The sequence below is a fragment of the Panthera onca genome, chromosome E1 (genome assembly GCF_046562875.1).
Source record: "Panthera onca isolate mPanOnc1 chromosome E1, mPanOnc1 haplotype 2, whole genome shotgun sequence".
Classification (NCBI taxonomy): Eukaryota; Metazoa; Chordata; class Mammalia; order Carnivora; family Felidae; genus Panthera; species Panthera onca.
Genome location: NC_138352.1, coordinates 20,675,422 through 20,701,179, shown reverse-complemented (window position 1 = coordinate 20,701,179; position 25,758 = coordinate 20,675,422). Strand labels below are relative to the sequence as shown.

At 55.2% G+C, this 25,758-nt stretch overlaps 1 protein-coding gene across 8 annotated transcripts in view; it reads left to right on the top strand.

The window, feature by feature from the left end:
• The window catches only part of GAS7 (growth arrest specific 7), a 215,043-nt gene that overhangs the window by 178,108 nt on the left and 11,177 nt on the right, over positions 1-25,758 (top strand). For all 8 annotated transcript variants that reach the window (XM_060647259.3, XM_060647268.3, XM_060647266.3 and 5 more), the window contains 6 exons: positions 5,282-5,371; positions 8,363-8,478; positions 11,176-11,250; positions 15,643-15,721; positions 22,381-22,509; positions 23,099-23,222. In XM_060647259.3, the coding sequence (XP_060503242.1) occupies positions 5,282-5,371; positions 8,363-8,478; positions 11,176-11,250; positions 15,643-15,721; positions 22,381-22,509; positions 23,099-23,222 (613 nt within the window). The remainder of the gene's footprint in view (positions 1-5,281; positions 5,372-8,362; positions 8,479-11,175; positions 11,251-15,642; positions 15,722-22,380; positions 22,510-23,098; positions 23,223-25,758) is intronic.

Sequence of the window (25,758 nt, the reverse complement as noted above, 5' to 3'; positions counted from 1 at the left end):
CTAGCCTGCAAAGTGCAGTCGGCCGCCACAGCCTCCGGGGAGCTTACTTAAAACGCGGGGTTCCTCGAAGGATTCCTGGACCTACGACCTGGTTGGTCTGGGACCCCAGCCGGAGTCTGCCAGTTTTTGCTGGAGAACCTGAGGATGGGAGGGATTGGCCAGAGGGTGCAGAGCAGCTCCCCGGTCTTGGGGCTGGGTCTGCCGGCTGCGTGCCCCCAGGTGTCCAGATGGGTGAAGGCCTGTGTGCCTCCCCTCTACCCTGTCCCTACAGCACTCGCTCCCTCCCTGCCCCGTCCCCAGCCCTTCCTCTGGGCTCTGATCCTCCAGAGCTCATGGTTTTCCAGGGAGGAGACCCCATAGGGCCACTGGGACGGGGTGGGGGCAAGGGGTATGGCCCAGCTCCCGGGGTGCAGGAAACCCCTCCTGGTGAGTGGGGACGACGGGGTGAGCAGTCTCCCACCCTGTCACCCTGTCGGGGTGCAGATCCCACGGAGCAGACGCTTAGAGCGATTCACCCGGATGCTTGCTGGGCAGCAAAGGGTCGTGTGTCCGGGTCCTGGTCCGGGTCTGCGTCTTCGAGGGGGCTGCGGAGCCAGGATTGAGCTCCATTCTGAGATTCCAGCCTCCCCCTCCCACTGGTGGCCCGGAGCACGCTTTGGGCAGGGCCAGCTGTGGACCGGATTGCTTGATGAGGAATGACAAGCACTAAGGGCAGCTCGCAGCCCTGGGCACAAACACGATGTGTCAGAATCTAGACGATTCCAGAGAAGATGACAATTACACAGCCACACTCCCGTCCTGGAAGGAAGGTTCTGGGGACTCCTGTGGTCCTCAGCCTCCGCTTCCTGATGTGACCCGGCGGGCGCCCTGGAACCCTGGGTGGGAGCCCGAGGGCGGGAGGTGAACCCTCCGGGTCGCTTCTTCTCTGCTCCTGCAGACCTCGGCTCTGACTTTCCGCCTTCCACGCCCTCCCAGATCAGCCTCCCTCCAGAAGCACAGTCAGAGCCAGCTGCCCAGATAGGTGGGTGAGGGACCGTGGCCTCTGCCCTCCAGCACAGCCTCCGCATGGGGCCGGGACTGGGGGCCAAGGGTGATGTGCTCAGGGACCCCCCGCATCGGGGCCCCGGGCTCGGGTCGAACCTGTGCTCAGCAGGGAGGGGAGGGGCTTACTCCATTTATCTGAGGGTTGGAGAAAACGGGGTTGGTGTCAGCTTAAAGATGCTGCAGGTCGAGGATGGTGATTTCAGGAGGAGCGAGGGTGGGAGTGTGGCTCCCAGAACTTCTCGCAAACAGTATTCATGGAGAGGCAGACCCCCGCTCCTCTGTGTTGAGCACCCCTTCCTGCCTGAGCCCCTGCCTTGGATAGGAGCGTAGAAGGCAGTGCGACTAAAGTGGAAAGCCAGACTGTCTGACTTCAGACCGCGACTGCACTGTTAGTTACACACAAGCTGTGTGATCTTGCATAACTTACCTAACCTCTCTGTGCCTTCGTTTCCTGCTCTGTAGCATGGGGATAATAATAGCACCCGCCTTCCAGGGTTGGCATGACGACTGAGTGAGGCGATAGGTGTAAAACAGAACGAGTTACTAGCTCTTAGCAGGGGATGGTTCCTTAGGACGCCCCACCCCCCACCCCGCGCCCCGTGTCTGCTGGGAGGAAGACGATCCGTGGAGCTCTGGGGGTGCCCGGGAGGCCTTGGGAGGAGGGCTGGTCCCTGGGGAGCCTCCCTGGTGGCCAGGGTGGGTGTTCTCCCTCCAGTGCCCCCCCTCTGCCGCGGCCAGTGTGTGCACCCCGTGAGTAGCCCAGTCAGGTCACTGTGCTTCAGGGCACTTTCCGGGCTCCCGTGCCTGCAGGGTGCCCCTCCGGCCTCAGTTTTGACTGCTCCCTGCCTCCCCAACTGTGGGGCGCATCCTGAGACCTCGGGCCTTCCCCCCCCTACAACTCTCTGTACCTCCCACCCCCTGTCTGCCAAACCCTAACCCTCTCATTACCTAAATCTCTCTCTCTCTGATTCCTCCCCCAGTCCCTCGCCCTTCCTGCAGTCCCAGCACCCATGTTTAAGCCCAGTGGTATATTTACCCCAAAGTGCTGCCATTACTTTGTCACTTGTGTGCCTTCCTCGTGAGGCTCTAAGACCGTTGAGGACAGAGAGCATTCTGTCCGTCTCTGGCCCTTGAGTCATTGCACCAAGAAACCCTTCCTGAGCTCCCATCGGGGGCTGTGCTTGCCAGGCAATAGGGAAACAGCAGGGAAAGGGGCTCCCTCCCCTCGTGGGGCAGACTGTCTGGCAAGAAAAGAGATGCTAATTAAGCAGTCATGAGAAGTGTAATTACAAATGCGTGTGTGCAAAGGGCTGGAAGGATCTAGCAGGGTCTGTGGGTCCAAGTAGCCACTCAGCAGATATTTGCATGGGAAATGGACCAGCAAGGGGTCCACCGAATGAACGGCTCTGGGTGGAGGCCTTGAGCTCTGTGGTCCGCCCAGCTCTGATTCGGAATCTTGCTTTCTGTGATCCTCGGGTTTTCTTCTTGCAAAAATGAGGCCCGTGTTACCCAGCTGGCGGGGTTGCTGGGATGACGACCTGGGAGTGAATGCATGCAAGGCCCCTGGTGGGGTGTCCGAGTGAGGGCTGTCCTCTGATTCCGCCCCTCCCCCCGGGGGGTGGAGGGGGGTGTTAACAGCTGCCTCCTGGGGCGGTGGTTGGGGGGAGGGAGGCCGGCAGGGTGCAGTTCTCCAGTCGCCCACCAGGAGGCGCAGGGCTCTGTGAGCATTGGGGAAATGCACCCCCCCCCCCACCCGGGACAGCCTGTCCCCAAACCAGAGTTGGTACAGGCGGGGGACAGGCACCCTGGGGTCCCCAACCAGTCTGTCCAAGGACCTGTGTCCTCACCGAGCGGTAAGGGCAACAACAGGGATGAGCCCCTCCCCTCCCCTCCTGTCTCCCCCAGCCCAGACAGCTCCCTTTCAGTGGTTGTGATGGGGCCACGTGTGGGACCCCTTGCCTCTAGATGCCGACAGGACACCCTAGAAGACACTTGTGTCCACCATGCCCCCCTCCCCTCCTGGTTCCGTGATCCTTAAGGCCCAGTCTAATGTCACAGTTAATTTGCCATTAGATTTGTTTGAAATTTTCACGGACCACAATATTAAGCAAGACAAAGATGCCTCGCGATCGCTGTTATCTTTGGACACAGGAGTAGCCAGAACATGAAATAAGGAACACGTGAAGCTTTGCAATTCAGCCCTCGTTTCCACGATTCAACGGGAGATGCCTATGGCGGTGGGTCATTGAAGCCCCTGAAGGAGACTCCCCTCTGGACACGCCTTGAGCGGCAGCCTGGAGAGAGGGTTGGGGAGACCGTTGTCTGCTGTGGGGATTGAGAGGTGGCCCTCCCTCACCGCCCACAGCAGGCTCCTGCAGGCCAGGGACACCTTGGGGCGGAAATTCCCCACCCCAGGGGGTCCCTCGCACCTACACTTTGACCTTGGTGGAAATCCGTGCTCCCTGTTTCTGGGGTTCTCTGGGTCATTCCTGCCACTCCGTCTTTCCCTTCAGAGTGGGAATCTCGGCCCTTCCTTCCACCAGATATCAGGGTCCGGGAGGAGGGGGCTCCTGTCCTCGGCTGGGGCTCCTCCCCTGCTCTCCTCCCGAGACTACAAGGAAGACCTGTGCCCCTGGCAGCAGAGGGTGGGGGCCCCAAACCCCAGGACACGGCTGGGGGGCCCGTGAGCCCGACTCAGCTGGCAGAGGAATTTGGTCTTCCTTATTAGCATCTTTAACTTTGAATCGTTTGCCACCTCTCCCCAAGGCTGAGGTTGCTCGCCCCCCCTCCCCTCTTCCCCCACGCTGCAGTTTCTGACCAACTGGCTCCTGTACCTTGTTTGTTTGCATGGCCGCTTGGCTTTGGAGTTGGTGGCCTATCTCCAGAACCCCTGGGGTTTTCTTTTTTCTTTTAATTTTTTTAAAGTTTACTTATTTTGAGAGCGAAAGAAAGAGAGAGAGAGAGAGAGAATGCTAGCAGGGCAGGGGCAGAGAGAGAGAGGGAGAGAGAGAATCCCAAGCAGGCTCCGTGCTGTCAGCGTAGACCCTGACATGGGGCTCGAACTCACGAACCGGGAGATCGTGACCTGAGCCGGAACCAAGAGTCAGACGCTTAAGCGACTGAGCCCCCCCAAGCGACCCCAGGACCCCTGGGTTTTCTGCACAGCTCTTGCCTCCCCAGGACCCCTGGGTTTTCTGCACAGCTCTTGCCTTGATCATCAGACGGCCCCCAACGCAGCAGCTCCAGGCTCCGTGGTGAGAGTTAAAGTCTGCAGGGTGAGGCTCTGTGGCTCCCACAAAGGACACAAACGAGCAGGTTCCACAGGAGCGGATCCCGGGCTGGAAACAGGCCCAGCAAAAGCAGTGGTAAAACCACTTCCCCCTGGCGGGCAAGCTTGGGCAGGAAAAGTGTGAGACAGGTACCAGGAATGTCTGCACTGCCCTCTCCTGGGCGAGGGCCAGCCCCGAGCACACATCCTGGACCATCTTTTCAGACGCTTTTTGTTCGTAGAATAAATACTGTGAAATGAGACGCACAAGGTAACCTGTCGCCCTGACCCTCAACCACAGAATTCCTTTCTCTGGAAGCAAACGATGTTATCGTCTTCCAGAAGTATTCCGTACGTAAATAACCAAATGTGTGCGTATTTTCTCTCTCTCTCTGTCTCTCTTGTTTTTTTTTTCCTATGCAAATGGTAGCATACTCTTAAGTACCGTTTTGCAGCTCATGTTTTTCTTCCCCACTTAATAATATGACCCGGCACAACATCTGTAGCCGCACGTTAGAACTTTCTCCCCGTGTCCTCTGCTCTCGATGCACACCCCACAGATGCCCCTCTGCCCCAAGCTTTGTGTAGCTCTTCCCCTGCTGGAGGACAGTGGAGTTGTGTTTTTGCTGCTACAAACCTGCGTGCTGGCAGACAAGAGGGTTTAGACACACGCGATCCATCCGTAGGGGGCGGTCTTTGACGAACAAGTCGCCGGGTCAGAGGCTCACGCTGTGTGTGGTTTTGGTGGATGCCGTTACTATACTGCCTTCCAGAGAGTTCCGGCCGATTCCAGCCCCTCTGGGGGCGTGGGTGTCCTTTGCCCCTCATTCGAAAAACACGTGCCTCCCAGGATTGCCACGCACGCTCTGTCGAGCGGGCGCTGAACGGAGGCCTCTGTGATGCTGTGTCCCAGGCGCAAAGCCTTCCCGTCCAGGCAAGTCACTTCCTGCCTTGTCCTGTGCCCTACAGATAAACTGCGTGACGTTTCCTCATCCGGACACGATGCCAGAGCAGCAACTGCTGAAACCTACAGAGTGGAGCTATTGTGACTACTTCTGGGTAAGTGGTGCCTCGGTTTCCCCTGCTCTGTGACCGCCCCTCTCCCCCACCCTCCAACCCCCCACCAAAGGATCAGGAGTGGGCAGCCGGAAGGGGCATGAGGGGCCTCGAGCTCGAAGAAGAAGGGTCCTCTCTTTAGGTCTCAACAGGAGATTTAGCATCCGAGGCAGGAATTTAAGCCCCTCTTGGGAGTCCAGATGATTCCGTAAATCTCAGAGAATCCACAGGATTTCCCTTCAGGGCCACATGGAAGGAAACAAACCCCTGGACAGAATGCAGATAAGCCCGAGGGTCACTCCTTTGCTGCTCCGTAAGGGCAGGGGACTGGAAGCACCTTCAGTGGAGGGATCTGCTCTCACGACGTGGTGGGGCACGCTTGAAGGGGACACCTTGGACAAACGCTTTACCTCTTTGGGCCTCCCTGCTTCCATCAGCGATGAGGTTGGGGGCAGGGATCGGTAGAGAGTTCACCTTCAGTAACTGTGGTTCTGGAACTTGCTGCATCCTCTTTACTGAGTGCAGAGTTTCAGTTTTGCAAGATTAAAAAAAAAAAAAAGGTTCTGGAGAAGGACACTGATGATGGTTGCATATGACCAGGGACTTATTACCACCGGGTGGCACCCTTAACAGTGGGTAAGGTGGTGAATTTTATGCTAAGTGTGTTTTCCCACAATTAAATAAATACCTTTTGACAAATGCACATCCCACCTGCTCAGAAACTCTGGGAATAGCCGTTGGCATTTGGATCTGAAAATCAGCAATGACTTTCACACCCAGAGGGCCTCATTCTGGATTCACATAGTAGTGATGGGTGCACGACCTTGGGAACATATTAAAAAACCACGGAATCGTACACTTTGGGGGAAAAAAAAAGGTGCAGAGACCCCGAGGAACAATAAATAAACAGAATACCGTGCAGAATGGATTACTGCCCTTTTTTCAGATTTGCTGATAACCAAGAACTAGACGAAAGCACTTCTGTTCTGTTAATAAGTTACTTGCACTCTCGAAGACACCCAGTGAGTCGTCTTGGCCCAGCTGTGTTTCTTCCAGATGCTGGGGGTGCGTGCAGGGGCAGCAGACATCGTGGGGAGGGCTCCGTGGGGCATCAGAGGCCTGGAGGGGGGGGGGGGGCTCAGAGGTGACTCACGGTGAGCAGGGGACAGAGTGTTCGAGACTCCTTAGGCGCCGGGAGCCCGGCGGTTTTTATTCCAACTGCTTTCGGAAGACGTTGGGGGGCTGCGTGGTCTGGTTTAGAAGCATCGCTCGGGAAGGACTGTGAGTGGGCAAGGGCAGGGCTCAGCGGCAGGTGCGGGAGCCCCGGGGGCATGAGGACAAGTGGCTGAGTTTATGGGCGCCAGCCCTAAAGAGGGACGCGGGAAGCAGAGCATTCAGGGGAGACCCTAGGAGCCGGAGGTCAGCCTGCGTGGGGTACCATGTGGGGGCCTCAGGGAGCCCTGGGGAGCCAGAGGGGAGTGTGTGAACCTACCCCTGGCCAGCATCCAAGAGCAAAAGTTGCGTGTTCTCATCCTCTTCAGGCTCTGCTGGGACTCTGTTCCTTACTCCAGGGCTTTCTTTCTCCAACCATCATCTCTCCCTCTAACGGAAATCTCCCTGCTGTGAACGGGCACTAAAGCCCCCCTCTCCTGGCCGGTTTTCCCGAGTGTGGATGGATCGCTCGGCACACCCACCTTATGTGGGAGGCACACGGAGTCCTGGTATTTGGGGGGGATTTTTCTTTTCCTTTTTCTTTAATCATTAAGTTTATTTATTTACTTTGAGAGAAAGCGTGCGTACATGTGTGAGCGGGGGAGGGGCAGAGAGCGAGAGGGAGAGAGAGAATCCCAAGCAGGCTCTGTGCTCCAGCCCACGAACCCCGAGATCGTGACCCGAGCCGAAATCAAGAGTCAGATGCTCAGCTGACTCAGCCACCCAGGCGCCCCTCTTTTGCTTCTTTATCAGGGTGTAGCATTCATACCGCGAAGTGCTCGAATCTTAAACATATCTGGAGAAGGGGCGCCTGGGGGGTTAAGCGTCTGACTTCGGCACAGGTCATGATCTCACAGTTTGTGGGTTCGAGCCCCCGTGTCAGGCTCTGTGCTGACAGCTCGGAGCCTGGAGCCTGCTTCGGATTCTGTGTCTCCCTCTCTTTGCCCCGCCCCCCACCCCGCTCCTACTCTCTCTTTGAAAAATAAATAAACATTAAAAAAAGCAAACAAACCTGACATACCTGGAGGAGCTTTTAAATGGTCAGAGCCACCCTGCTGTGATGTGGTGCGTTTTGTGTGGTAGTGATCTCCCTGTCACAAGAGGTATTAGCAATGTGGCCCAGAACACTTCAGTTGAGGATGGGAGAATCCCGCATTGGGAGAGAGTTCTAGGGGAGGGGGCGTCCGTAAGCTTTTTGAGTTCTTGACGATGGGAGGTGTGGTCTCTCCAGGCATCACCCACCCGTTTCTGAAATGCCCTTCCCCTAAAACGTCTGCTCTGGACTGGGTGTTGTATGGAAACCAATTTGACAATAAATTTCATATTAAAAAGAAAAAACAAAATAAACATTTAAAAAAGAAAAAAAAAAGTCTGCTCTGGAAGGGATCTTAGAGATGCAACCCAGTCCTATTGCAAAGTTAAGGGTGTGGGTTGCAGGGGACAGAGCCCAGGATTGGAAAGGCCTGGCCGTGTCACCTGGTGGCTGAGCTGAGACAAGGACCAGGTCTTTAGGAACTTGGGACACGGTCCTCATCGATGCACCTGTCTGATATCAAAGGATGTGTTTTTCGCTCCCTCCATGAAGTACCAAAGCACTGAAGTCTGGATTCCTGGTGGGGAAAGGCTGTTAACAGCGGAGGACACAGGTTTAGGCAGGGCCCAAGAAGTTTCTTGGGCTAAGGTCTGCTTGCCACGCACACCCGGTCCCTTCCGGGGCTCCCTTCCCTGCACCCGGGACACCCTTGTCACCTAAGCTCTCTCGTGCTTCTGTATCCTTTTTAGGCTGATAAGAAGGACCCCCAAGGCAACGGCACCATGGCTGGGTTTGAACTGCTCCTTCAGAAACAACTAAAGGGCAAACAGATGCAGAAGGAAATGTCAGAATTCATCCGGGAGAGGTGAGACCCGGGCCCCTCCCAGCTCCCGGGACCAGTCCCAGCGCCACCTCGGCCCCTGAGCCCCAGGTCGGTGGCTGGCAGCTGGGATGCGTCCTGCCCGCCCAGCACCGGGCACAGTCAGCACCAAGGGGAGCCAGAGGCCCCCGCTGCGGCTCTTGGGACACCTATAGCTTGCATGGCTTTGGCCCATGTGGGGTTTTTCAGGTTTGGACTGTGAACATCTTTCGTTTTTGTTTTTGAGTTGGTAGATTTTACGTTACAAGCTGGCTCTCTGGCTTGTCTGGAGAAGGCAGAAAGGTCTGGTCTGCTGGAATCTTCCTTCCCCACGGCGCCTGCACATAGACCGCTGGGCCCCTGTACTGACCTGCGTGGCCCTCATTTGACGCTCTGTCCCTATCATAACGAGAAAGGAGAATGTTCCCTTGTTATTTCATCCTCGAACCAAAGCTGTGTCCCAGACCTGGGCAGATAGAACCCGTTCCCCCATCCCTTTCGGGGGGGGCGGGGGCTCAGTCCGACGAAAGAGTCAGGTGGGGTCGTTATGACAGGTGTAGGGATTATAATAGTGGTTTTGCTGAAGGATGGTTTGTGTGAACAGAAACGAGGAAACGATAAATTCAGCCAGGACAGATTATAAGAAGTTCCTTCTCCACCTCCTGCCTTTTCAGTTCCTCCAAGGTCTGAGCACCCACTCACATGCACACGAGTTTCCATCTGGACTTTCCAGGGCACGCTGGAAATACTTACAATAAATAGCAATGTATTTTTAAAAATCTTTCTTAATTATAGTAATCATTTAATAATCATTCTTAGGCATTTTAAAACACCTCTTTTCCTTCCGAGGTATGCTTTCAATTTGTTTCATCAAATCTTTGGGGTTTTTTTGTTTTTGTTTTATTTATTTGTTTTTTGAGACAGAGAGAGACAGAGCATGAGCAGGGGAGGGGCAGAGAGAGAGAGGGAGACACAGAATCCGAAGCAGGCTCCAGGCTCCGAGCTGTCAACACAGAGCCTGACGCGGGGCTTGAACTCACAGACTGTAAGATCATGACCTGAGCTGAAGTCGGATGCTTAACCGACTGAGCCACCCAGGCGCCCCTCAAATCTTTGTTTTATGACCCATGAAGCTGGTAGGGAATGAGCAGAGCTCATAGCTCAGATGCGAAGAAACAATGGTATAAAATACAGGAAAAGGCCGGGCACCTGGTGACTCAGGTGGCAAAGCACCTGACTTTGGCTCAGGTCACGATCTCATGGTCTGTGAGTTCGAGCCCCATGTTGGGCTCTGGGCTGACAGCTCGGAGCCCGGAGCCTGCTTCGGATTCTGTGTCTCCCTCTCTCTCTCTGCCCCGCCCCTGCTCAGGCTCTGTCTCTCTCTGTCTCTCAAAAAATGAATAAACGTTAAAAAGAAAATTAAAAAAAAACACCACCACCGTGTTGGCAGATAAGCAGGATCTGCCCTTTGAGAACACTCTGGTCTTCCGCGAGGAGTGCAGACTTTTCTCGGCCCGCCGGGGTCTGCTAGGGAGACAAGCGAGAGTGGAGGTGCCCGGGTAGAGCGTGCTGGGCCGGGTGGTTTGCCGTGGCCGCGGCCTGGGGCGGATGGGCGGGTGGAGCCGGGGCCCCTGCCTGGTGTGTGCCATTGACCTCGAGGAATCTTTGGAGTCGTGAAGCTAGGAGTGTGCCGTGGTCAGATCTGCTTTCGAGAGAGATGTGTTGACCGCCGGCTGGGGGCTGCAGACCGGCCCCCCGCCCCGGGTCACCCTGGGGAGGGCAGAGCGAAGGCTAGGAAGTGACAGACCAGGAGACAGACTCCAGCCGGCCCCCGGAGGCGGCCGGAGGTGGAGGTGAGAGCAGAGCCGGGAGGGGAGGAACATGGCTGTGGGTCTCTCAGGCCAAAGCAGAAAAGGATTCTTGCTCAGAATGATGCCACGGGGCTCAGTCAGGCCCCCCGTTTCCACATCGCCACACCCTTGGGCCATCAGCTTCGAAGCCGCTGGGAACGAGTGCCCCAGCCCCTCAGAGCATCTCCGGGGCCTTCCTGTTTGCCCAGCGACGGGCCCGGGGCTTCTGAGTGGTGGCCCCTGTCCCCACAAGGCCCAGAGGACCACTCAGGCGGTGAACAGTGCCTTTGACGACACTTTAACGCCATGTGCCAGATAATACAGAACACCCCCCAGAGAGTTGCCTTGAAAGTGTGTCAAGGGCCCGCCCTGCTGAAAGCAAAAACCAAGGCAACTTCCCTCTCTAGGGAACTGGAATCAGCCACATGCTCTGGGCACTGCCTGGTTTCCATGGAAATCCCTGTGCCCTGCAGCTTGACAGTTAGAGGCGCTGGGGGCTGGACGGGAGGTGAGGACCACCGGGCATGCCTGTGGGCATCACAAGTTACATTCACCCATCTGAAGGCCTCCCGAGTGCCCAGCCCCGGGTTGGGAGCTGTGTGAACGACAGCCCAGCAGACAGCTGGGAACATCCCATTTCACAGAAGAAGAGACAGAGGTTCAGAGAAGTTCGTTCCTTCAGCAGATAGTTGGGGAACCCCTGCCGTGTGTCAGCGGAGGGACAAGAGCCCCGAACTGTCAGAGCGTCTGGTCTAGTGGGTTCCTTTACAGAGTTCACAAGCGGCCGGTCAGCGGGTCAGACCCGCAGTCTCGCACCGGGGAGCTGACGTGTTGGGTTTTCTCCGTTTTGCAGGATAAAGATTGAAGAGGAGTATGCGAAGAACTTAGCTAAGCTCTCTCAGAACTCCTTGGCTGCACAGGAGGAAGGGTGAGTGGGGAGGGACAGGGGGCAGGAAGTCGGGGGTGGATTCCTCTTTGCATCGCTGATCGCTGCCGTGGCCTCCCCTAAATGGGGAAGTCTGCCAGGCCTGGCTCAGGCCGGGCACCCGCGACCCCCGGTGTGCACATCCATACTTAGGATGGGCCCTTCCACACTCCCCCGTGACCGAGGGCCTCCCACCAGATGCTGGAGTATATCAGCACCCCCTTGCCCCCGAATCGAATCCCCTGTCTCTGAGGACAGGCTGAGAAGAAACTGGGGGTGGGGGTGGGGAGACGATTCTGTACCCGGCCCCATTGGTTAGAGTTCTCTCTGGCCGGCTCCCCTCCCTCTCCAGCTTTGACAGTCCTGCCCTCCCTGGGTGGGGCCTGGGCTGGGGGAGGCTCACCCACACCCTCCAGGCCCCAGAAGCATCCCTCCTGAAGGAAGAGAGTAGTCTACTCTGCGTGTCCCTTAACAAAGAGTTTCAGCCCGCGTGTGGGAACGCGAAACGGTGCAGCCGCCATGGAAAACTGGTAGCGCCTCAAAATACTGAACAGAATGGCCCCATGACCCGGCAGTTGCACTCATGGGTTTATACCCAATAGAACTGGAAACAGATCCTCAAGACGAATCTGTGTATATGTGCGTGTCCGTACATATGGACGGATCCGTACGTGGACGGATTAGCACATCGGGTACATCCCCGTGGCATATATGGATAAGTGATGGAATGTTATTTAGCCACAGGAAGGGATCAAGTCCTGATCTGTGTGCTGCCTCGTGGATGAACCTGAAAAACATTATCCTCAGTGGAAGAAGCTGGACAAAAAGGTTGCATGTTGTAGGATTCTGTTTATGTGAAATGTCCAGAATAGGGACATCCACAGAGACAGAAGGAACGTGGCTGGTTGCCAGGGAGTCCCTGTTTAATGGGTACGGGTTTGGGTTTTTTGTTTTTTGTTTTTTTTTAATTTTTTTAAATGTCTACTTTTGAGAGACAGAGCACGCGATTGGGGGAGGGGCAGGCAGCGAGGGTGACACAGAATCGGAAGCAGGCTCCAGGCTCTGAGCCATCAGCACAGAGCCCGACGCGGGGCTCGAACTCACGAACCGTGAGATCATGACCTGAGCCAAAGTCGGATGGTTAACCGACTGAGCCCCCCCAGACCCCTCAGGTACGGGGTTTCTTTTTGGGGTGTGCATTCATTTGCTTGGACTGCTCTCCCAGAATACCAGAGACCTGGCGGCTTAAACAATAGAAATTTAATTTACTGTGGTTCTGGAGGCTGGGAAGTCCAAGATCAGGGTGCCAGCAGCTTTGGTGAGACCTCTCCTCTAGAGTTCTAAATACAGCCTTTTCTGGGTGTTGGGGCTCTCTGGTGACTCTTCCTACAAGGACAGGAACCCAACTGGGCCAGGGCCTGACCCCTTATGACCTCCCATAACCTTAATTACTTCCTTAGAGGTCCCCATCTACAAATAACAGCCTCGCTGTGGGTAGGGAGCTTAGGACCTCAACATATGAATTTGGGGGTGGGGGGGCCCACAAACAGTGCATAACAGGGGGATACAGATGTTTTGGAACAAGGTGGAGGGTAGTGGTTGAACAATGTGGTCACCGTACGAAATGCCCCGCAGGACCGTTCTCTCTAAGACGGTTAATTTCACATGATGTGACTTTCGCCTCGGGAATAAAGAACACCAGGCTCGGGAGGTTAGAGGCAAAAGGTTCCCCCCGAGGTCTCTCCCGCCGGTGCGGTCTATGTCGGGGCCCCTTCTGCAAGGGGAGGTGAGCCCCGAGGAAGGGGGACGCTGTGTCGTGTGTGGTTATGGTCGGCAGACGGCTGCAATGTTGAACAAGTCCAGATCTGCCTACGTGGCTTGAGGCCTTCAGGGGATGGGCTGTGCCAACCAAAGGCGGCTTTGATTGCGGCCTCTGCGTGGGCTCGTGGTGCAGCCAAGAGGCCGCCTCTACAGGCCTGTCACTGGCCTGGTGGGCACAGGGTGGCCCTGGGGGGTCAGGGGCTCCTCTGCAGACAGAAAATGAGCTTGCCCTGGTGGCCCCCTCCTGGCCCAGGCACTGGGCTCAAGACGGCATCGTCGGGGGGAGTGGGGAGTCGCCCCTCCGACCTGGCACGGAGGTTTTCCTGGACATCCCCGTGCCCTGCAAACCACAGTGCCGATCCGGAACCTTCCGGCTGCCGCCTCCTCGGCCTGGGCTAGTGCCAAGGACACTCCATCCTGCCAACACGCTCAGCAGCATATGCTCCCAGCTGCACGAGCCAGGCCCTCACCACCACCCCTTACATACACTCGCTCACACACACGGATGCTGCACCCCTGCCCACGGGCATGACCCCATGCCCTGTCCCCGTGCACGCACACGCACACGCTCCTTCCGGCAGGCACCGTGGGGTTGTGGCGGGGTGATGAACACGTGGGCCCCGTCCTAGGAATTTGGGGCAGGCCAGGAAGGTGCCGGCCCCCATTAGACTCCAAGAGGGTACGTGCACGTTGGTAGAGAGGCAAGATCGGATTGTTTATTCTGCCTGCGGTTTCTTTTTTTTTTTTTTTTTTCCTGTGTGGAAAGGAAATGGGATTTGTGTCTTTTCTGGTTGGTAATTGCACCAGTAACCTGCGTTCCGATTTGGCATATGCCTCGGACCGGATATTGCAACGGAAACACATCTCAGGTTTGATTTCTTTCATTAACCTCTCATCAGATGGAAAAATCGGTCTTCAAGTGAGAGCATTTTCTAAATTGCTTTTTTCTCGATTGTGAAGGTGGCTCCGGATGGCGGGGGGGAGCGGGGGGTGTCTGGGGGAGGGTATCTGCTCAGACGGGTCCAGCTGCGTGTTCACAGGGGCGTCCGCCCAGCTTTGGGTGCCCAGCCTGGAGGTGGGGCCGCGGACCTTGTCGTTCCCCACAGCCGGTGACCTGCGCAGGCCACTAAAGCCGTCACTGGCCAGTGGCTGACCTCACGCTCTGCCCACGGTAGACTTACAATCTCCCCACCAGCCAGGGCCTTTGTGGCTTCTGGGCTCTCGTTTGTAGGCCCGTGAGCAGCTCGGTGCAGGGACGGCTCCTGTCTGTCAGCCCGTCTTTGAGTTCCTGCTCCCCCTGGGCCTGCTTTTGTGCAGTCCCAGCTTTCACTGTAGATGTGCTGCGTCCTGACTTCATCCGTATGTGTGGTGTCAGGTCAGGGTCGACATTGCTTCTTTTTCCTGTGGCTCTACAGTGGTCTCCACACCATTTATTGAAAAGACCATCTGTTCCCCACTGAGATGCTGTGTCTGCTTCTGGACCTCGCGGTCTGTTCCCCTACCCGCCAGCAGCTCGGACCATCATTTCTCACCCCTGCTCTTCCCTGGGGGGGCTCCGCTCCCCGGCCAGGACCACCCGAGGGACTCCTAGATAAGATTGGTCGGTCGTTTCCCGTCACGCCCGCTCGGCCTGAGCCCGTGCCACAACCACACAGGCCTGGGCTGTGACCAGAGGGACTCGTTCTCAGCTGCCGCTGGCCCCGCTCAAAAGCCGGGAGCCGCGTGCCGTGTCACTCGAGCTCAGTTCTTTGGAGGAAAATGGCTCTTTGATGCAGTTAAGTGACCTGAACAGTCTGGGGGGGGCGGGGGGAGGTCTCCAGCAAGGACGCAGGGGCATCACCTGAAGGCCGGCAAGGCTCAGGAGCTCCAAGGAGTGGAGAATGGGGCCTGGGGGCCACATGGGAAAGCCCTGAGGACTTGGGGAGATGCTTCTGTTTGAAACATCTCCTTGGGGCGGAAAAGGGCTTCTGCCGTTCTCCGGGAAGGTGTGGGCGGCACCAGAGGTCACAGCCCGGAATCAGGACCGGCAGGAGCCACGCCTCTTGAGGATGGGGACGGAGAGCCTTCCCTGCTGTGTGGGCGTCTGTGAGCCGTCCCTCGGCACAGGGGTCCGTCTCTGCCCCCCTTGGAAGTCAGGCCGCTGGAGGCTTGCCCGCAGGCAGGGCTGTGTGGCACCTTCTGTTTGAGATCTGCTTCTCCCTGAGAACGTGGCTGTTCTCCCTTGACTGACCAGCAGGCCTTCGCACCGCCCGTTAGTGAACCAGGGATGGGCACTGGGGGGGGCGCACGGGGGGCAGTAACAGGCAGGTGTCAGGTCCCGCCCTGCAGCTGTACCCCACCTTCCTCTCTCATCTCCCCCCGATTCTCTGAGCTCCGGGTGTTTCCCGGCTTCACCTGGCCCCCAGGCTAGAGCGCGCTGCTCAACAGGCGTTTTCTGCCCCATCCACGTGCCGTCTCGGGCGGGCTCCACGTCGAGACCCGCCGTCCCCGCCGCCCAGGAGGGGCCGAGATCTCCGATCCGAGGGCAGCGTGGCCGTCCGGGGTCTGGGTCTGACAGTCCTCTTTGGGTTGCAGCTCCCTGGGAGAAGCGTGGGCCCAGGTGAAGAAGAGCCTCGCGGACGAGGCGGAAGTTCACCTCAAGTTCTCCGCCAAGGTAAGCTGTCCGTCCCCGCGGCCCCTCCGGGCTGGCGGTCCGTGGCCGTGTGCTGCTGAGTGGCTCACAGTAGCCTCTCCAGCGTGTGCTCTCGGCCCCTTTCCGTGGTGTAGATTTCCAGTGGGGGCAAGAGAGTCCCCAGAGCTCACCATCATCAGCCAGTGTGTCCGTTGTCCCCGTGCAATGGCGTCGGTAGCCGTTAGCGCCCGTCAGGAGCATGGAGAAGAGTAAAAGGTTCATAAACGCTAAGTCTTCGGTGCCTTTGTTTCCATTTTTTTTTTTTTGTTTTTTTTTTATTCTTGCAACTCTCATTTTTTATTTCGTATTTTCTTTTTTTTAACTATTTTTTAATTTACATCTAAGTTTATTTATTAAAAAAAAATTTTTTTTAATCTTTTTTTGCAGGGGAGGGGAGGGAGAGACAAGAGCACGAGCGGGGAAGGGGCAGAGAGAGGGAGAGACACAGAATCCGAAGCAGGCTCCAGGCTCCGAGCTGTCGGCGCAGAGCCTCACGTGGGGCTCGAACTCACAGACTGTGAGATCACGACTTGAACCAAAGTCGGACGCTTAACCGACCGAGTCAACCAGGCTCCCCATTACCTTTGTTTTTAATATGATTGGTTAAGTGTAGATCGTGTTTAATTTTTCACACCGGCCATCTTTAACAAGCGGCTCACAAAATTTCTACAAATTCTGCCAAGCTGCCCCAGCACACCTCTGTGACGTGTGAGAGTGGGTGCCCCAAAGTTCCTCAGGGGACCCCCCACTCTCACTTTGCTGGGCTGTCAGAGGAACATGTGTGCATGTTCTTGCTGTCAGGAGAGGCTAGACTGTGCCACGGGGAGGATTTTTTGTTTTTTTTGTTGTCACACTAGGTAGCTGGCCCTTCTTTTGTTTGGTCCTACAGAATCTAGCACCATGACCTTGAGGGCAGTATGGTTTCTGCCCTCAGTACTCAGGGTGGGGTCGGGCACACAGTAGATACTTAATAAATATTTTCTGAAAGTAGTGAATGAACAGGGACAACTGACTTGCTCCTTCTGACACCCCCCATCATTTGAAGCCCTACTTTCTCTCTGGATTTCTCTGTTTCCAAACGACCCTGTCCCCCACCACCATGCCATCCCCCCTCACCCCCAGCTCATATCTCCAATTCCTTTTAAGGCTCTCACCTACTCTTCAGGGGAAAAGTAAACCAAATGTCTGAAGTGAAATAATTCATACTAAAGTGTGCATGACTGATAGGGCTACCCACTAACATGGTTGCCTTTTATTTTTTTATTTTTTTATTTTTAACATGGTTGCCTCTTAAAGTGTTTATCTTTGAGAGAGAGAGAGACAGAGAGAGAGAGAGAATCCCAAGCAGGCTTCACATTGATAATATGGAGCCCAACGTGGAGCTTGAACCCACAAACCATGAGATCGTGACCTGAGCCAAAACCAAGAGTGGGACACTTAACTGACTGAGCCACCCAGGTACCCTGCATGGTTACCCTTTACGGGAAGAGAGGCTGTTCAGAGTGGCACTGTTCCCAGTGACCTCTGCCTCCTGGGGTCCACACCCTTCCCAGTTACCAGTCAGACACGGCAGCCCCGTGAGGACCTCACACAATGCATTTAAACTCTGAGCCCCTGAACATGAAGGGCACGCTGCCTCCTTTACTGTAACGTGAAGATAGCATCTCCCTAAGGCGACTGTTCTTTGACTTCCACACTCAGCACTTGATTGCATCTGTTCTCCAGCGCTCTCCTTATAGGAATTGGGGTCCCCCAGGGATGCGAGCTGTTGCAGGACAGAAATCGGCTTTGTACACACCTCGCCACCCCACCCCGTGATGGTCCCCTGCACACACAGGGCGGAATTCATGGCTCAAAACGGCGAGGACGCACACAGGGGCTCTATAAAGAGCTGGGGCGGGAGGAAGAAACTGTTACCGGACTCCCCGCTTCTGAAGGATGTTAGCGCCCTGAGACTGGGTTGACCCCAGCTGTGAGTGAGACCTTCTGGGCTCCCAGCGAGTAACACCCTAATGCATCGGGGGCCTCCCTTCTCGTGTCCCGGCCCCAGGGGCTCTGTCCTCTTTCTGCAGCCGGCTCTACAAGCTCTGAACGGTCGCCTGCTGGGTCCCCGGGAACCCTGGTGGCATCTACTCCCCATCAGCAGGACCCTTGAGTCTTGATTGTCTATAGAGCGCTTAGCAGGTGACAAAATGCTCTCCGAGGCACCATTTTCTTCCCACCCCCACCACTGCTCTGACACCAGCCGGGCGCCCCGCAGTTCTGGTGTCCCATTCCATGGGGCAGCAGCTCCATCCCACAAGACTCTGTCACAGTTCAGATGTCCGTTGCAAGTAGGAGGCTCGGAGGTTACCCACACCTCCGTCTGAACGGCGGCTGCAAGATGGGGTTCCCACCGCACCCTCCTCGGGTTTGATAATTTGCTAGGAATTCCAGAACGTGTACTTAGCTTTCCTGGTTTGTTATATATTAAAAGACGTCATAAGGGATACAGACGGACAGCCGGATGAAGAGGTGCATGTAGGGCGAGGTCCAGAGGAGTCCCGAACCCCGGAGCTTCTGTCCCCGTGGAGTTGGGCTGTACCACCAGCCCGGCACGTGGGTATGCTCACCAACCCCAAAGCTCTCCAAACCCTGTAATTTACAGATTATTTTGGAAGTGTGATCACTCAGGCACGATCGCTCATTAGCTGAATCTCCAGGCCCCCTTCCCTCCCCAGGGGATGGTCGGGATGTTTTAAGTCAGGAGTTGACGAAGCAAGGCTGACTTCACTCCGTGCACCCGATGGCGGGGGGTTTGTGAAGAATGCCCACGAAACGCAGATTTTCTATGAGAGCCGCTGGTGGCCTTAGGCAATCACAGTAGCAGCCGCGTGGTCGTGTGGTTAAATCCAAGGGGCTCCAAGGGTTTATCTACCCGCCATGGGTCAAATGGCTTCAAATGCCCGAAACCCATCTTACTGTCTGCTCCAGAGGGCTCATTGAAATTCCGCTCTGAATATTCCATGTCAGGGGCAAGAGCTCTTTAAAAAATGCAATTTTATCTCTGCCTCAAAAATAAATGTTAAAAAAAATTTTTTTAAAGGGGCACCTGGGTGGCTCAGTCAGTTAAGCGTCCCGACTTCGGCTCAGGTCATGATCTCGCGGTCCGTGAGTTCGAGCCCCGCGTCGGGCTCTGTGCTGACAGCTCAGAGCCTGGAGCCTGTTTCAGATTCTGTGTCTCCCTCTCTCTGACCCTCCCCCATTCATGCTCTGTCTCTCTCTGTCTCAAAAATAAATAAATGTTAAAAAAAAAATGCAATTTTGTTATGGCAATCTCTCAGGCTTTGCTAGTCTGCCGGCTTAAGCCACAGCTGATAGCAACAGGCCGAGAAAGAAAGAAGATTACTGTGTACAAAAGGAAGTTAGACCTGACTTCAGCCGAAGAAGGGAAAATAGAAAAGTTCCTTCTGATCGAAGAAAATCTAATCATGCAGCAGAGGCCATGCACTGCAGACAGAAGCTCTTAGGCGGGGGACAGTGGGAGTCAAGAGACATGAGTCTTACGTCAGTGCCATCGCTCACAAGCGTTGTGACCTTGGGCGAGTCTTAGCGTCTCTGGGCTTCCCTTTTTTTTTTCACATGTGACCTCAAAAGTTTGGATCAGCTCAGTGGCTTGAAATGTACTTGAAACTTGTTGGAACTTACTCCCACGGGAATGCATTTTACACGGGCAGCCAGAACACACAGGTACCCGTACCCAGCTAGCCACACACGTGCGTGGCTGAGACCAGTGTTTCACAAAGGCGCACTTGTCCTGTCTGAAATGCACGGATGTGTCCTGTTCCCGTCTGGTCTGTCCTCGTCAGAAAGCTGGTCCTGACGCTAAACTGATCTCACAAATCTCAGGAACCCACCATTCGAAAAGCACAGGACCAGATAGTCTGTGACATCCCTTCTGACTTGTGATTTCTGTGATTGTCTTCCGATGTGGAGGCGAAAGACAGGAGGGGCTGGCCAAGAGTTCCAGGGTTCTGGAAAGGCAGACAGTGGCTCCAGGGGCCTGTCCCACCCGAGACAGCAGGGAGGTCATAAGGACAAATGTCTAGGAAGGCCTTCCACCATCTGGATAGAGAGAGATGCTCAACAGTTAAGAATGAGTATAAGAGGACACTCAGCCAGAGTTCTTAAAGAAAGAATTGCCTTTTTTTTTTTTAATGTTTATTTATGTATTTTGAGAGAGAGAGTTGGAGGGGCATAAACAGAGAGAGAGAGAGAATCCCAAGCAGGCTCCAGAGTGTGGAGCCCACTGTGGGGGCTCGATCCCACGAACCATGAGATCATGACCCAAGCTGAAATCAAGAATCAGATGCTTAACCGACTGAGCCACCCAGGGAGCCCCCAAAAAGTTAGTTTTTTAGGGGCCCTTGAGTGTCTCAGTCAGTTAAATGTCTGTCTGACATCCGCCCAGGTCGTGATCTCACGGTTTGTGAGTTTGAGCCCCACATTGGGCTCTGTGCTGACAGCTCAGAGCCTGGGCCTTGCCTCGGATTCTGTGTCTCCCTCTTTCTCTGCCCCTCTCCTGCTCATGCTCTCTCTCTCAGTCTCTCAAAAATAAATAAATGTTAAAAAAAATTTTTTTTAATTAGTTTTTTTTTAAAAGCACTTAAAATACAGGAGAATCCATGGGTCTCTATCTATGGGATTGCCTGTGTATGACAACCAGTGGCCTTATGTTTCCAGAAAGTCATTCGAAATCTGGGGAACGGATTTTGGTATATTGGCAGGTTCTTGGGCCCCTCTCCCAGACCACAGAACTGGGGGACTGGAGCCCAGGATGAATGTTGAAAAGACCCTCAGGGGGTCACTCCTGGGCACATGGAAATCTGGAAATCAATTCCCTTTGTAGGCCCTGGGAAAGAGACCCCAGAGTTACCGAGTGAGCAGGCTGAGTTACCCCTCACAGACCCCCCAGTCAGGGGCAGGTTCCTACGAAAGCTAAGTTTGGCTACTCCTCCCCTGATCTGTATGGGAAAGGGATCTACGCAGTCCTCAGTGGCTGCTCTCAGGCCTGAATCATCTTACAAGCTGCCACCAGATGGGGGTGTTTTCCTCTGCAAGGCAACTTCAAGGGGCACAGAAAATTCACAGGAAGGCTTTACAACTCACAGCAGGGGGAGAGGGCTGTCTGGATGGCCTGCCCTCTATTAGCCTTTAAAGGTCATCTGACCACAAAGGTGTCACCTTCTGCCCCTGGGCATTGGGCACTGAAGATTTTGCCATTCTCCCGGGTAGTAAAGGGGCACCTGGCCTGCATGGGCTCCGACCAGACCCTGCAGACACAGTGGGGGCAAAGCCAGCAGGGCCTCTGCCCTCTTGGAGGTCACAGTCCCGAGTATTTGGTGGCTTAGAGCTGCAAACGCCCAAGTCCTGAGGTCTCCAGAAAAAGAGACAATGTAGCCAGAACCTGGTGAAGAGGAAGACAGAGAAGTGACAGATGTCCAGTGTTGGGAGGTCCTGTGTCCAGGATGGTTCAGCTGTGCTTTTCAAAGGCACTTCTGGGACAGGTGCAGGCCGAGAGACCCTGGAAGGCCATCAGGGGGGCCCATCAGAGGTTGAGTCAGGGGCTTCTGGGAGGCCGAGTGCTGAATCTGGGGGGAGGACTGCTCTGGGAGGCTGAGCCTGGGGTGGGGGGAGCTCCAGGAGGCTGAGTGGGGGGGGGGGGGCAGAGGAATGAGCCTGGGGGGGGCTCCGGGAGACTGAGTGGAGGGGTGAATGAGACTCTGAGAGTGAGTCCTCTGGGCTCTGATTGTGCCTGCAACAGACCCACACTGATCTGTTTTCTCATCAAACATAACCTATGTTCACACACACACACACACACACACACACATTTAAGTAAAATCTCTCCTGAAGAGAGTGGAGTAGGGAAACTTCTCTTATATAAAAGAGAAAGAAAAAGCTCGAAATACCCCCGTCACCCAGCGCCTCTCTGGCCCTCGAAGGGCGAGGCCGGCCCCTTCTGGCGGGAGGGTCCGTGCACCTGTCCCCATGCAGGCGGGAGGGTTGAGGAAAGCCTTCCTGGGCGCAGCTGTGAGCTTCTCCCGGCCTCCAGCGCCTCCCACCGGGGCTTCCTCGGGCTCTGAACTGTGTCCAGACCACCTTTGCGGTCCCAGCGCCTGGCACGTAGCAGATGTTCAACAAAGAGAGCTGACTTGAGTTCCTCTAATTAAATGGCGCCCGTGTGGCAGTCGCTGTGCAAAGTGCTTGGGGACACAGAGGTGGGCTTTTGGTTTCTGCCCCCAGGAGGTTCCCAGTGGGGAAGGGAAGGGTGATGGGCACCTGAGCAAAACCCGACGGGCAGCTCTAGGAATCGAGAGGAGGCAGGAGGTAGGAGGCAGCGGATGAAGGGCCCAGAAAGCCTCGGACACTAACCAACCCCTCGGTCCGTTGGCGTGAACCCCGGGGCCTCGCCAGCTGAGGGGACCTCCTCTCACCGGAGACCTGACACCTGGCGCCTTCTTTCTGCCTTCCTGTCGGGTGGCCCAGGCCACTGTCCCCGAGTCCACCTTCCCCTGTGGAGTTGGGGAGAGCGCCCCCGTCCTCCTCCCGCGGCGGCCGTCCGGGGGCCCTGAGCGCGTCCCCCCTCCTGTCTTTGACAGCTTCACAGCGAGGTCGAGAAGCCCCTGATGAACTTCCGGGAGAACTTTAAGAAGGACATGAAAAAGTGTGAACACCACATCACCGACCTCCGTAAGCAGCTTGCCAGCCGTCACGCCGCAGTGGAGAAGGTGAGCGGCCCGGGAGGCCGGACCTGCTGGGAGCGGATGGGCCGGCTCCTCCGTGGCAGGGGTGGGGGGCGGGGAGCGCCAGCCTCCAGCCCCGTCCCAGCCAAAGGGGCAGGGAGGAGCCGCTTCCCCGTGGCACTCGGGTCACTGCCACAGGGCCAGTGGGAGACACGGTGGGGCTCACTCAGGCACACGCACCGTGCTTTTGTGGGACAGCCCCCGCTGGCTCGTGTGCTGGTCCACAGGCCCTTCTCCGGGCCTCCCGGGGCCAATTCTCTCCTGAGTGCATCGCTCCCCTGCCAAGGCCTGGGAGGTCCGACCTCGCCAGGAGCTGCTGACCCCAGCGCCTTGGGGAGGGGTGCAGGACAAGGGATGCGTACTCCTGTGGGCACCCCCGAGTTTGCCAGCTGCTGCTGGCAAAGGACCCATCCGGCCCCCAAATGGGCTGGCTGGTGCTTCCGGCCACTAAGCATTGCTGGGAAAAAAACATCACGAACCAGGGGGAAGAGAGGACTCTTATCCGGCAAGGGGGAGGGGGGCCACATAACCCGCGGGGCCCTGTGAGCAGCGTCCCCGTGTCGTTGGACCCCAGGCCCGGAAGGCCCTCACGGAGAGGCAGAGAGACCTGGAGATAAAGACCCAGCAGCTGGAGATCAAGCTGAGCAACAAGACAGAGGAGGATATCAAGAAGGCGCGGAGGAAGTCCACGCAGGCTGGTGAGTGCGGCCAGCCCCGCCCCCCGCCTCTCCTGCCCTCCCCCGACCTTGGCCTTGGCCGCACAGAAAGGCCAGGCTGGGGTGGGGGCCGTGACACCGTGTCCTGTCCCTGCGAGGAGCCCATAGCAGAAGTAAAGACCCCCCACCTCCCCAGGGAGTGATACTCCAAGGGCTCGCCCGTGGCGATCAGGGCTCTCCTGCCCCAGAACGGAGGCCCACGTCTTATTCAGTGAAATAACCAGATTTCACCTTCTCTCGTGAAGATTCCCCCAGTTGAGTCGGTTTCTGCTTCCACCTTGTGGCAAAAATTAGCCGATGCACAAGAAGGGTAAACCAGTAAAAAACTTAGTAAATATTCCTTCAGAAAGCCAGAGTTGTTGGGTTTTTTTTAAGGTTTATTTTTGAGAGAAAGAGAGAGAGAGAGAGCAGGGGAGGGGCAGAGAGAGAGGGAGACACAGAATCCAAAGCGGGCTCCAGGCTCTGAGCTGTCAGCACAGAGCCCCATGCGGGGCTCGAACCCACGAACCATGAGATCATGACCTGAAATCAGTTGTTTAACCGACTGAGCCACCCAGGAGCCCCTAGAGACCCAGAGTTTAACCGCCTGCAAGGACAATGCGTGTTGCCCTCCGGGATTAAAGCATGTGCTGTGATTAGGGTTTGGATCAGATGGCTTCTGAGTCTTTCCCACCTCAACTGCTGGTGAACTCGGGACAGTTCATTCATCATAGAACAAAGCAGCCACCGTCTGGACGTTACGAGATACAGTGGCGTAGGAAGAGCGGATAGCAAAGCAATGTCACGTAAACACGACATTCGATGGAAATATCTTACGATGCCTGGTGGTAATTGGATCCAGAAATAGAAGGCGTAATGTACTTAACCGGGGATTGAGAAGGGAACCCCAGGACAGGGAGAGGCTATTTAAATTCGTTTAATTTATTAAGTTACTTTAAAAATAAAATTCTGTCACTGCTTGGCAAAACATTGTAATCAGCACCTAAGAACATAAACTCTTCTCCACTGGATATAATCACTATGAACACTTACGAATGTTTGAATTTAAAAATAAAAATTTTTTTTAATATTTATTTTTGAGAGAGAGTGAGAGAGGACAGAGTCGAGCGGGGGAGGAACAGAGAGAGAGGGAGACACAGAATCTGAAGCAGGCTCCAGGCTCCGAGCTGTCAGCACGGAGCCCAACATGGGGCTCGAACTCACAAACCATGAGATCGTGACCTGAGCCGAAGTCGGATGCTTAACTGACTGAGCCACCCGGGCGTCCCCTGTACATCGAACTTCTTAAATGGTTGAATAGTGTCCAAGTGTGTGATTGGCCCCGAATTTATTTCATGAGTTCACCTGGTTGACGTTTGCAGGACTTTCAGATTCGTCAGCGGCCGTGATGGTTGTTAGTGTCCCGGCATCTGTGTGTATGTGAGACTCAGTCCTCGGATAGAGAGAACACAGGTGTGGATTTTCTGGGTCAAAGCGTTGTGTGGGTTTGGGTGGGCATTTCCAAATGGCTTTCCAGAGAGGTGTGCGTGTTACCGAAAGTAGGGATGTCCGTTCCCTAAACTCCGGTCAGCGCTGTGTGTGATCCGACTTCGACACCGTAGCTGTCTAGTGAGCATCCATATTGTGTGGGTAACTCAAGTTTACATTTCTTTTTGAGTGAGTTTGAGCATTTTAAAGACAGACTTGTAGAGGTCACGTGTGACTTTTTCTTGTGAACTGATGAACTCCTGTCCTGTCCCCAGTTTCTTGTCGACGTAGCTGGTCTTTTTCTGACAGATTGGTTGACGAGGATTACGTTTCTGTGTCAGGAAAATTAACCTTCTGTGGTTTGAATTGGAAATATTTTTCCGGGGTTGCCCTCGATCATTTAATTTTGGTCTTTGTGTTTCTTTCTTTTCTTCTCTCTCTGGCTTGTTTTGTTGAGTTTCTTTGTACAGCGGTCCCTTTTCCCTTGTAAATTCTGGGTTTTGTGACTGACTTAGACCTTTCCTTTCTGCATATTTTTTTAATCACTTTTTTTGCCTTTGACCCCAGGTTTAAAAAATAAATACGTAAATATTTGCCCCGGTGGGCGTTTATTTTTCCTCACACTATTGCTCCTTACCACGTTCCTCAAGTCCTGATTTCTCGTGTTTTCCTTTCTCTTGTGTTCTAGATGAATCTTGCGATTTGCTACTTCTACTAAATTTAAGCCAAATTTAGAAAATGTTGCATTTTCACAGGCCGGGGGCTCGGTTACCTTGGCTCTCTGGTTTTGCTGTGTCTCCATTGGGTGCATTGCCATCAGACAATACGTCTCTTATCCCTAAAGTTTGGAATTATTTTGTGATGGAAGTGACTTGTCCTTGTCCTTGGATCTGATTGTGAAAAAGTCTACCTTTCCGAAACCTTTTCTATGTGCGAGGTGCCCGGCCCCGTGTGTCATAGCCTCCGCATTGAACCCCCCCCCATTCCTGCAGGGAGGTATTTCTATGCCCTTTCCAGGCGAGAAAGCAGATGGCAGGTGACAAACATTCCC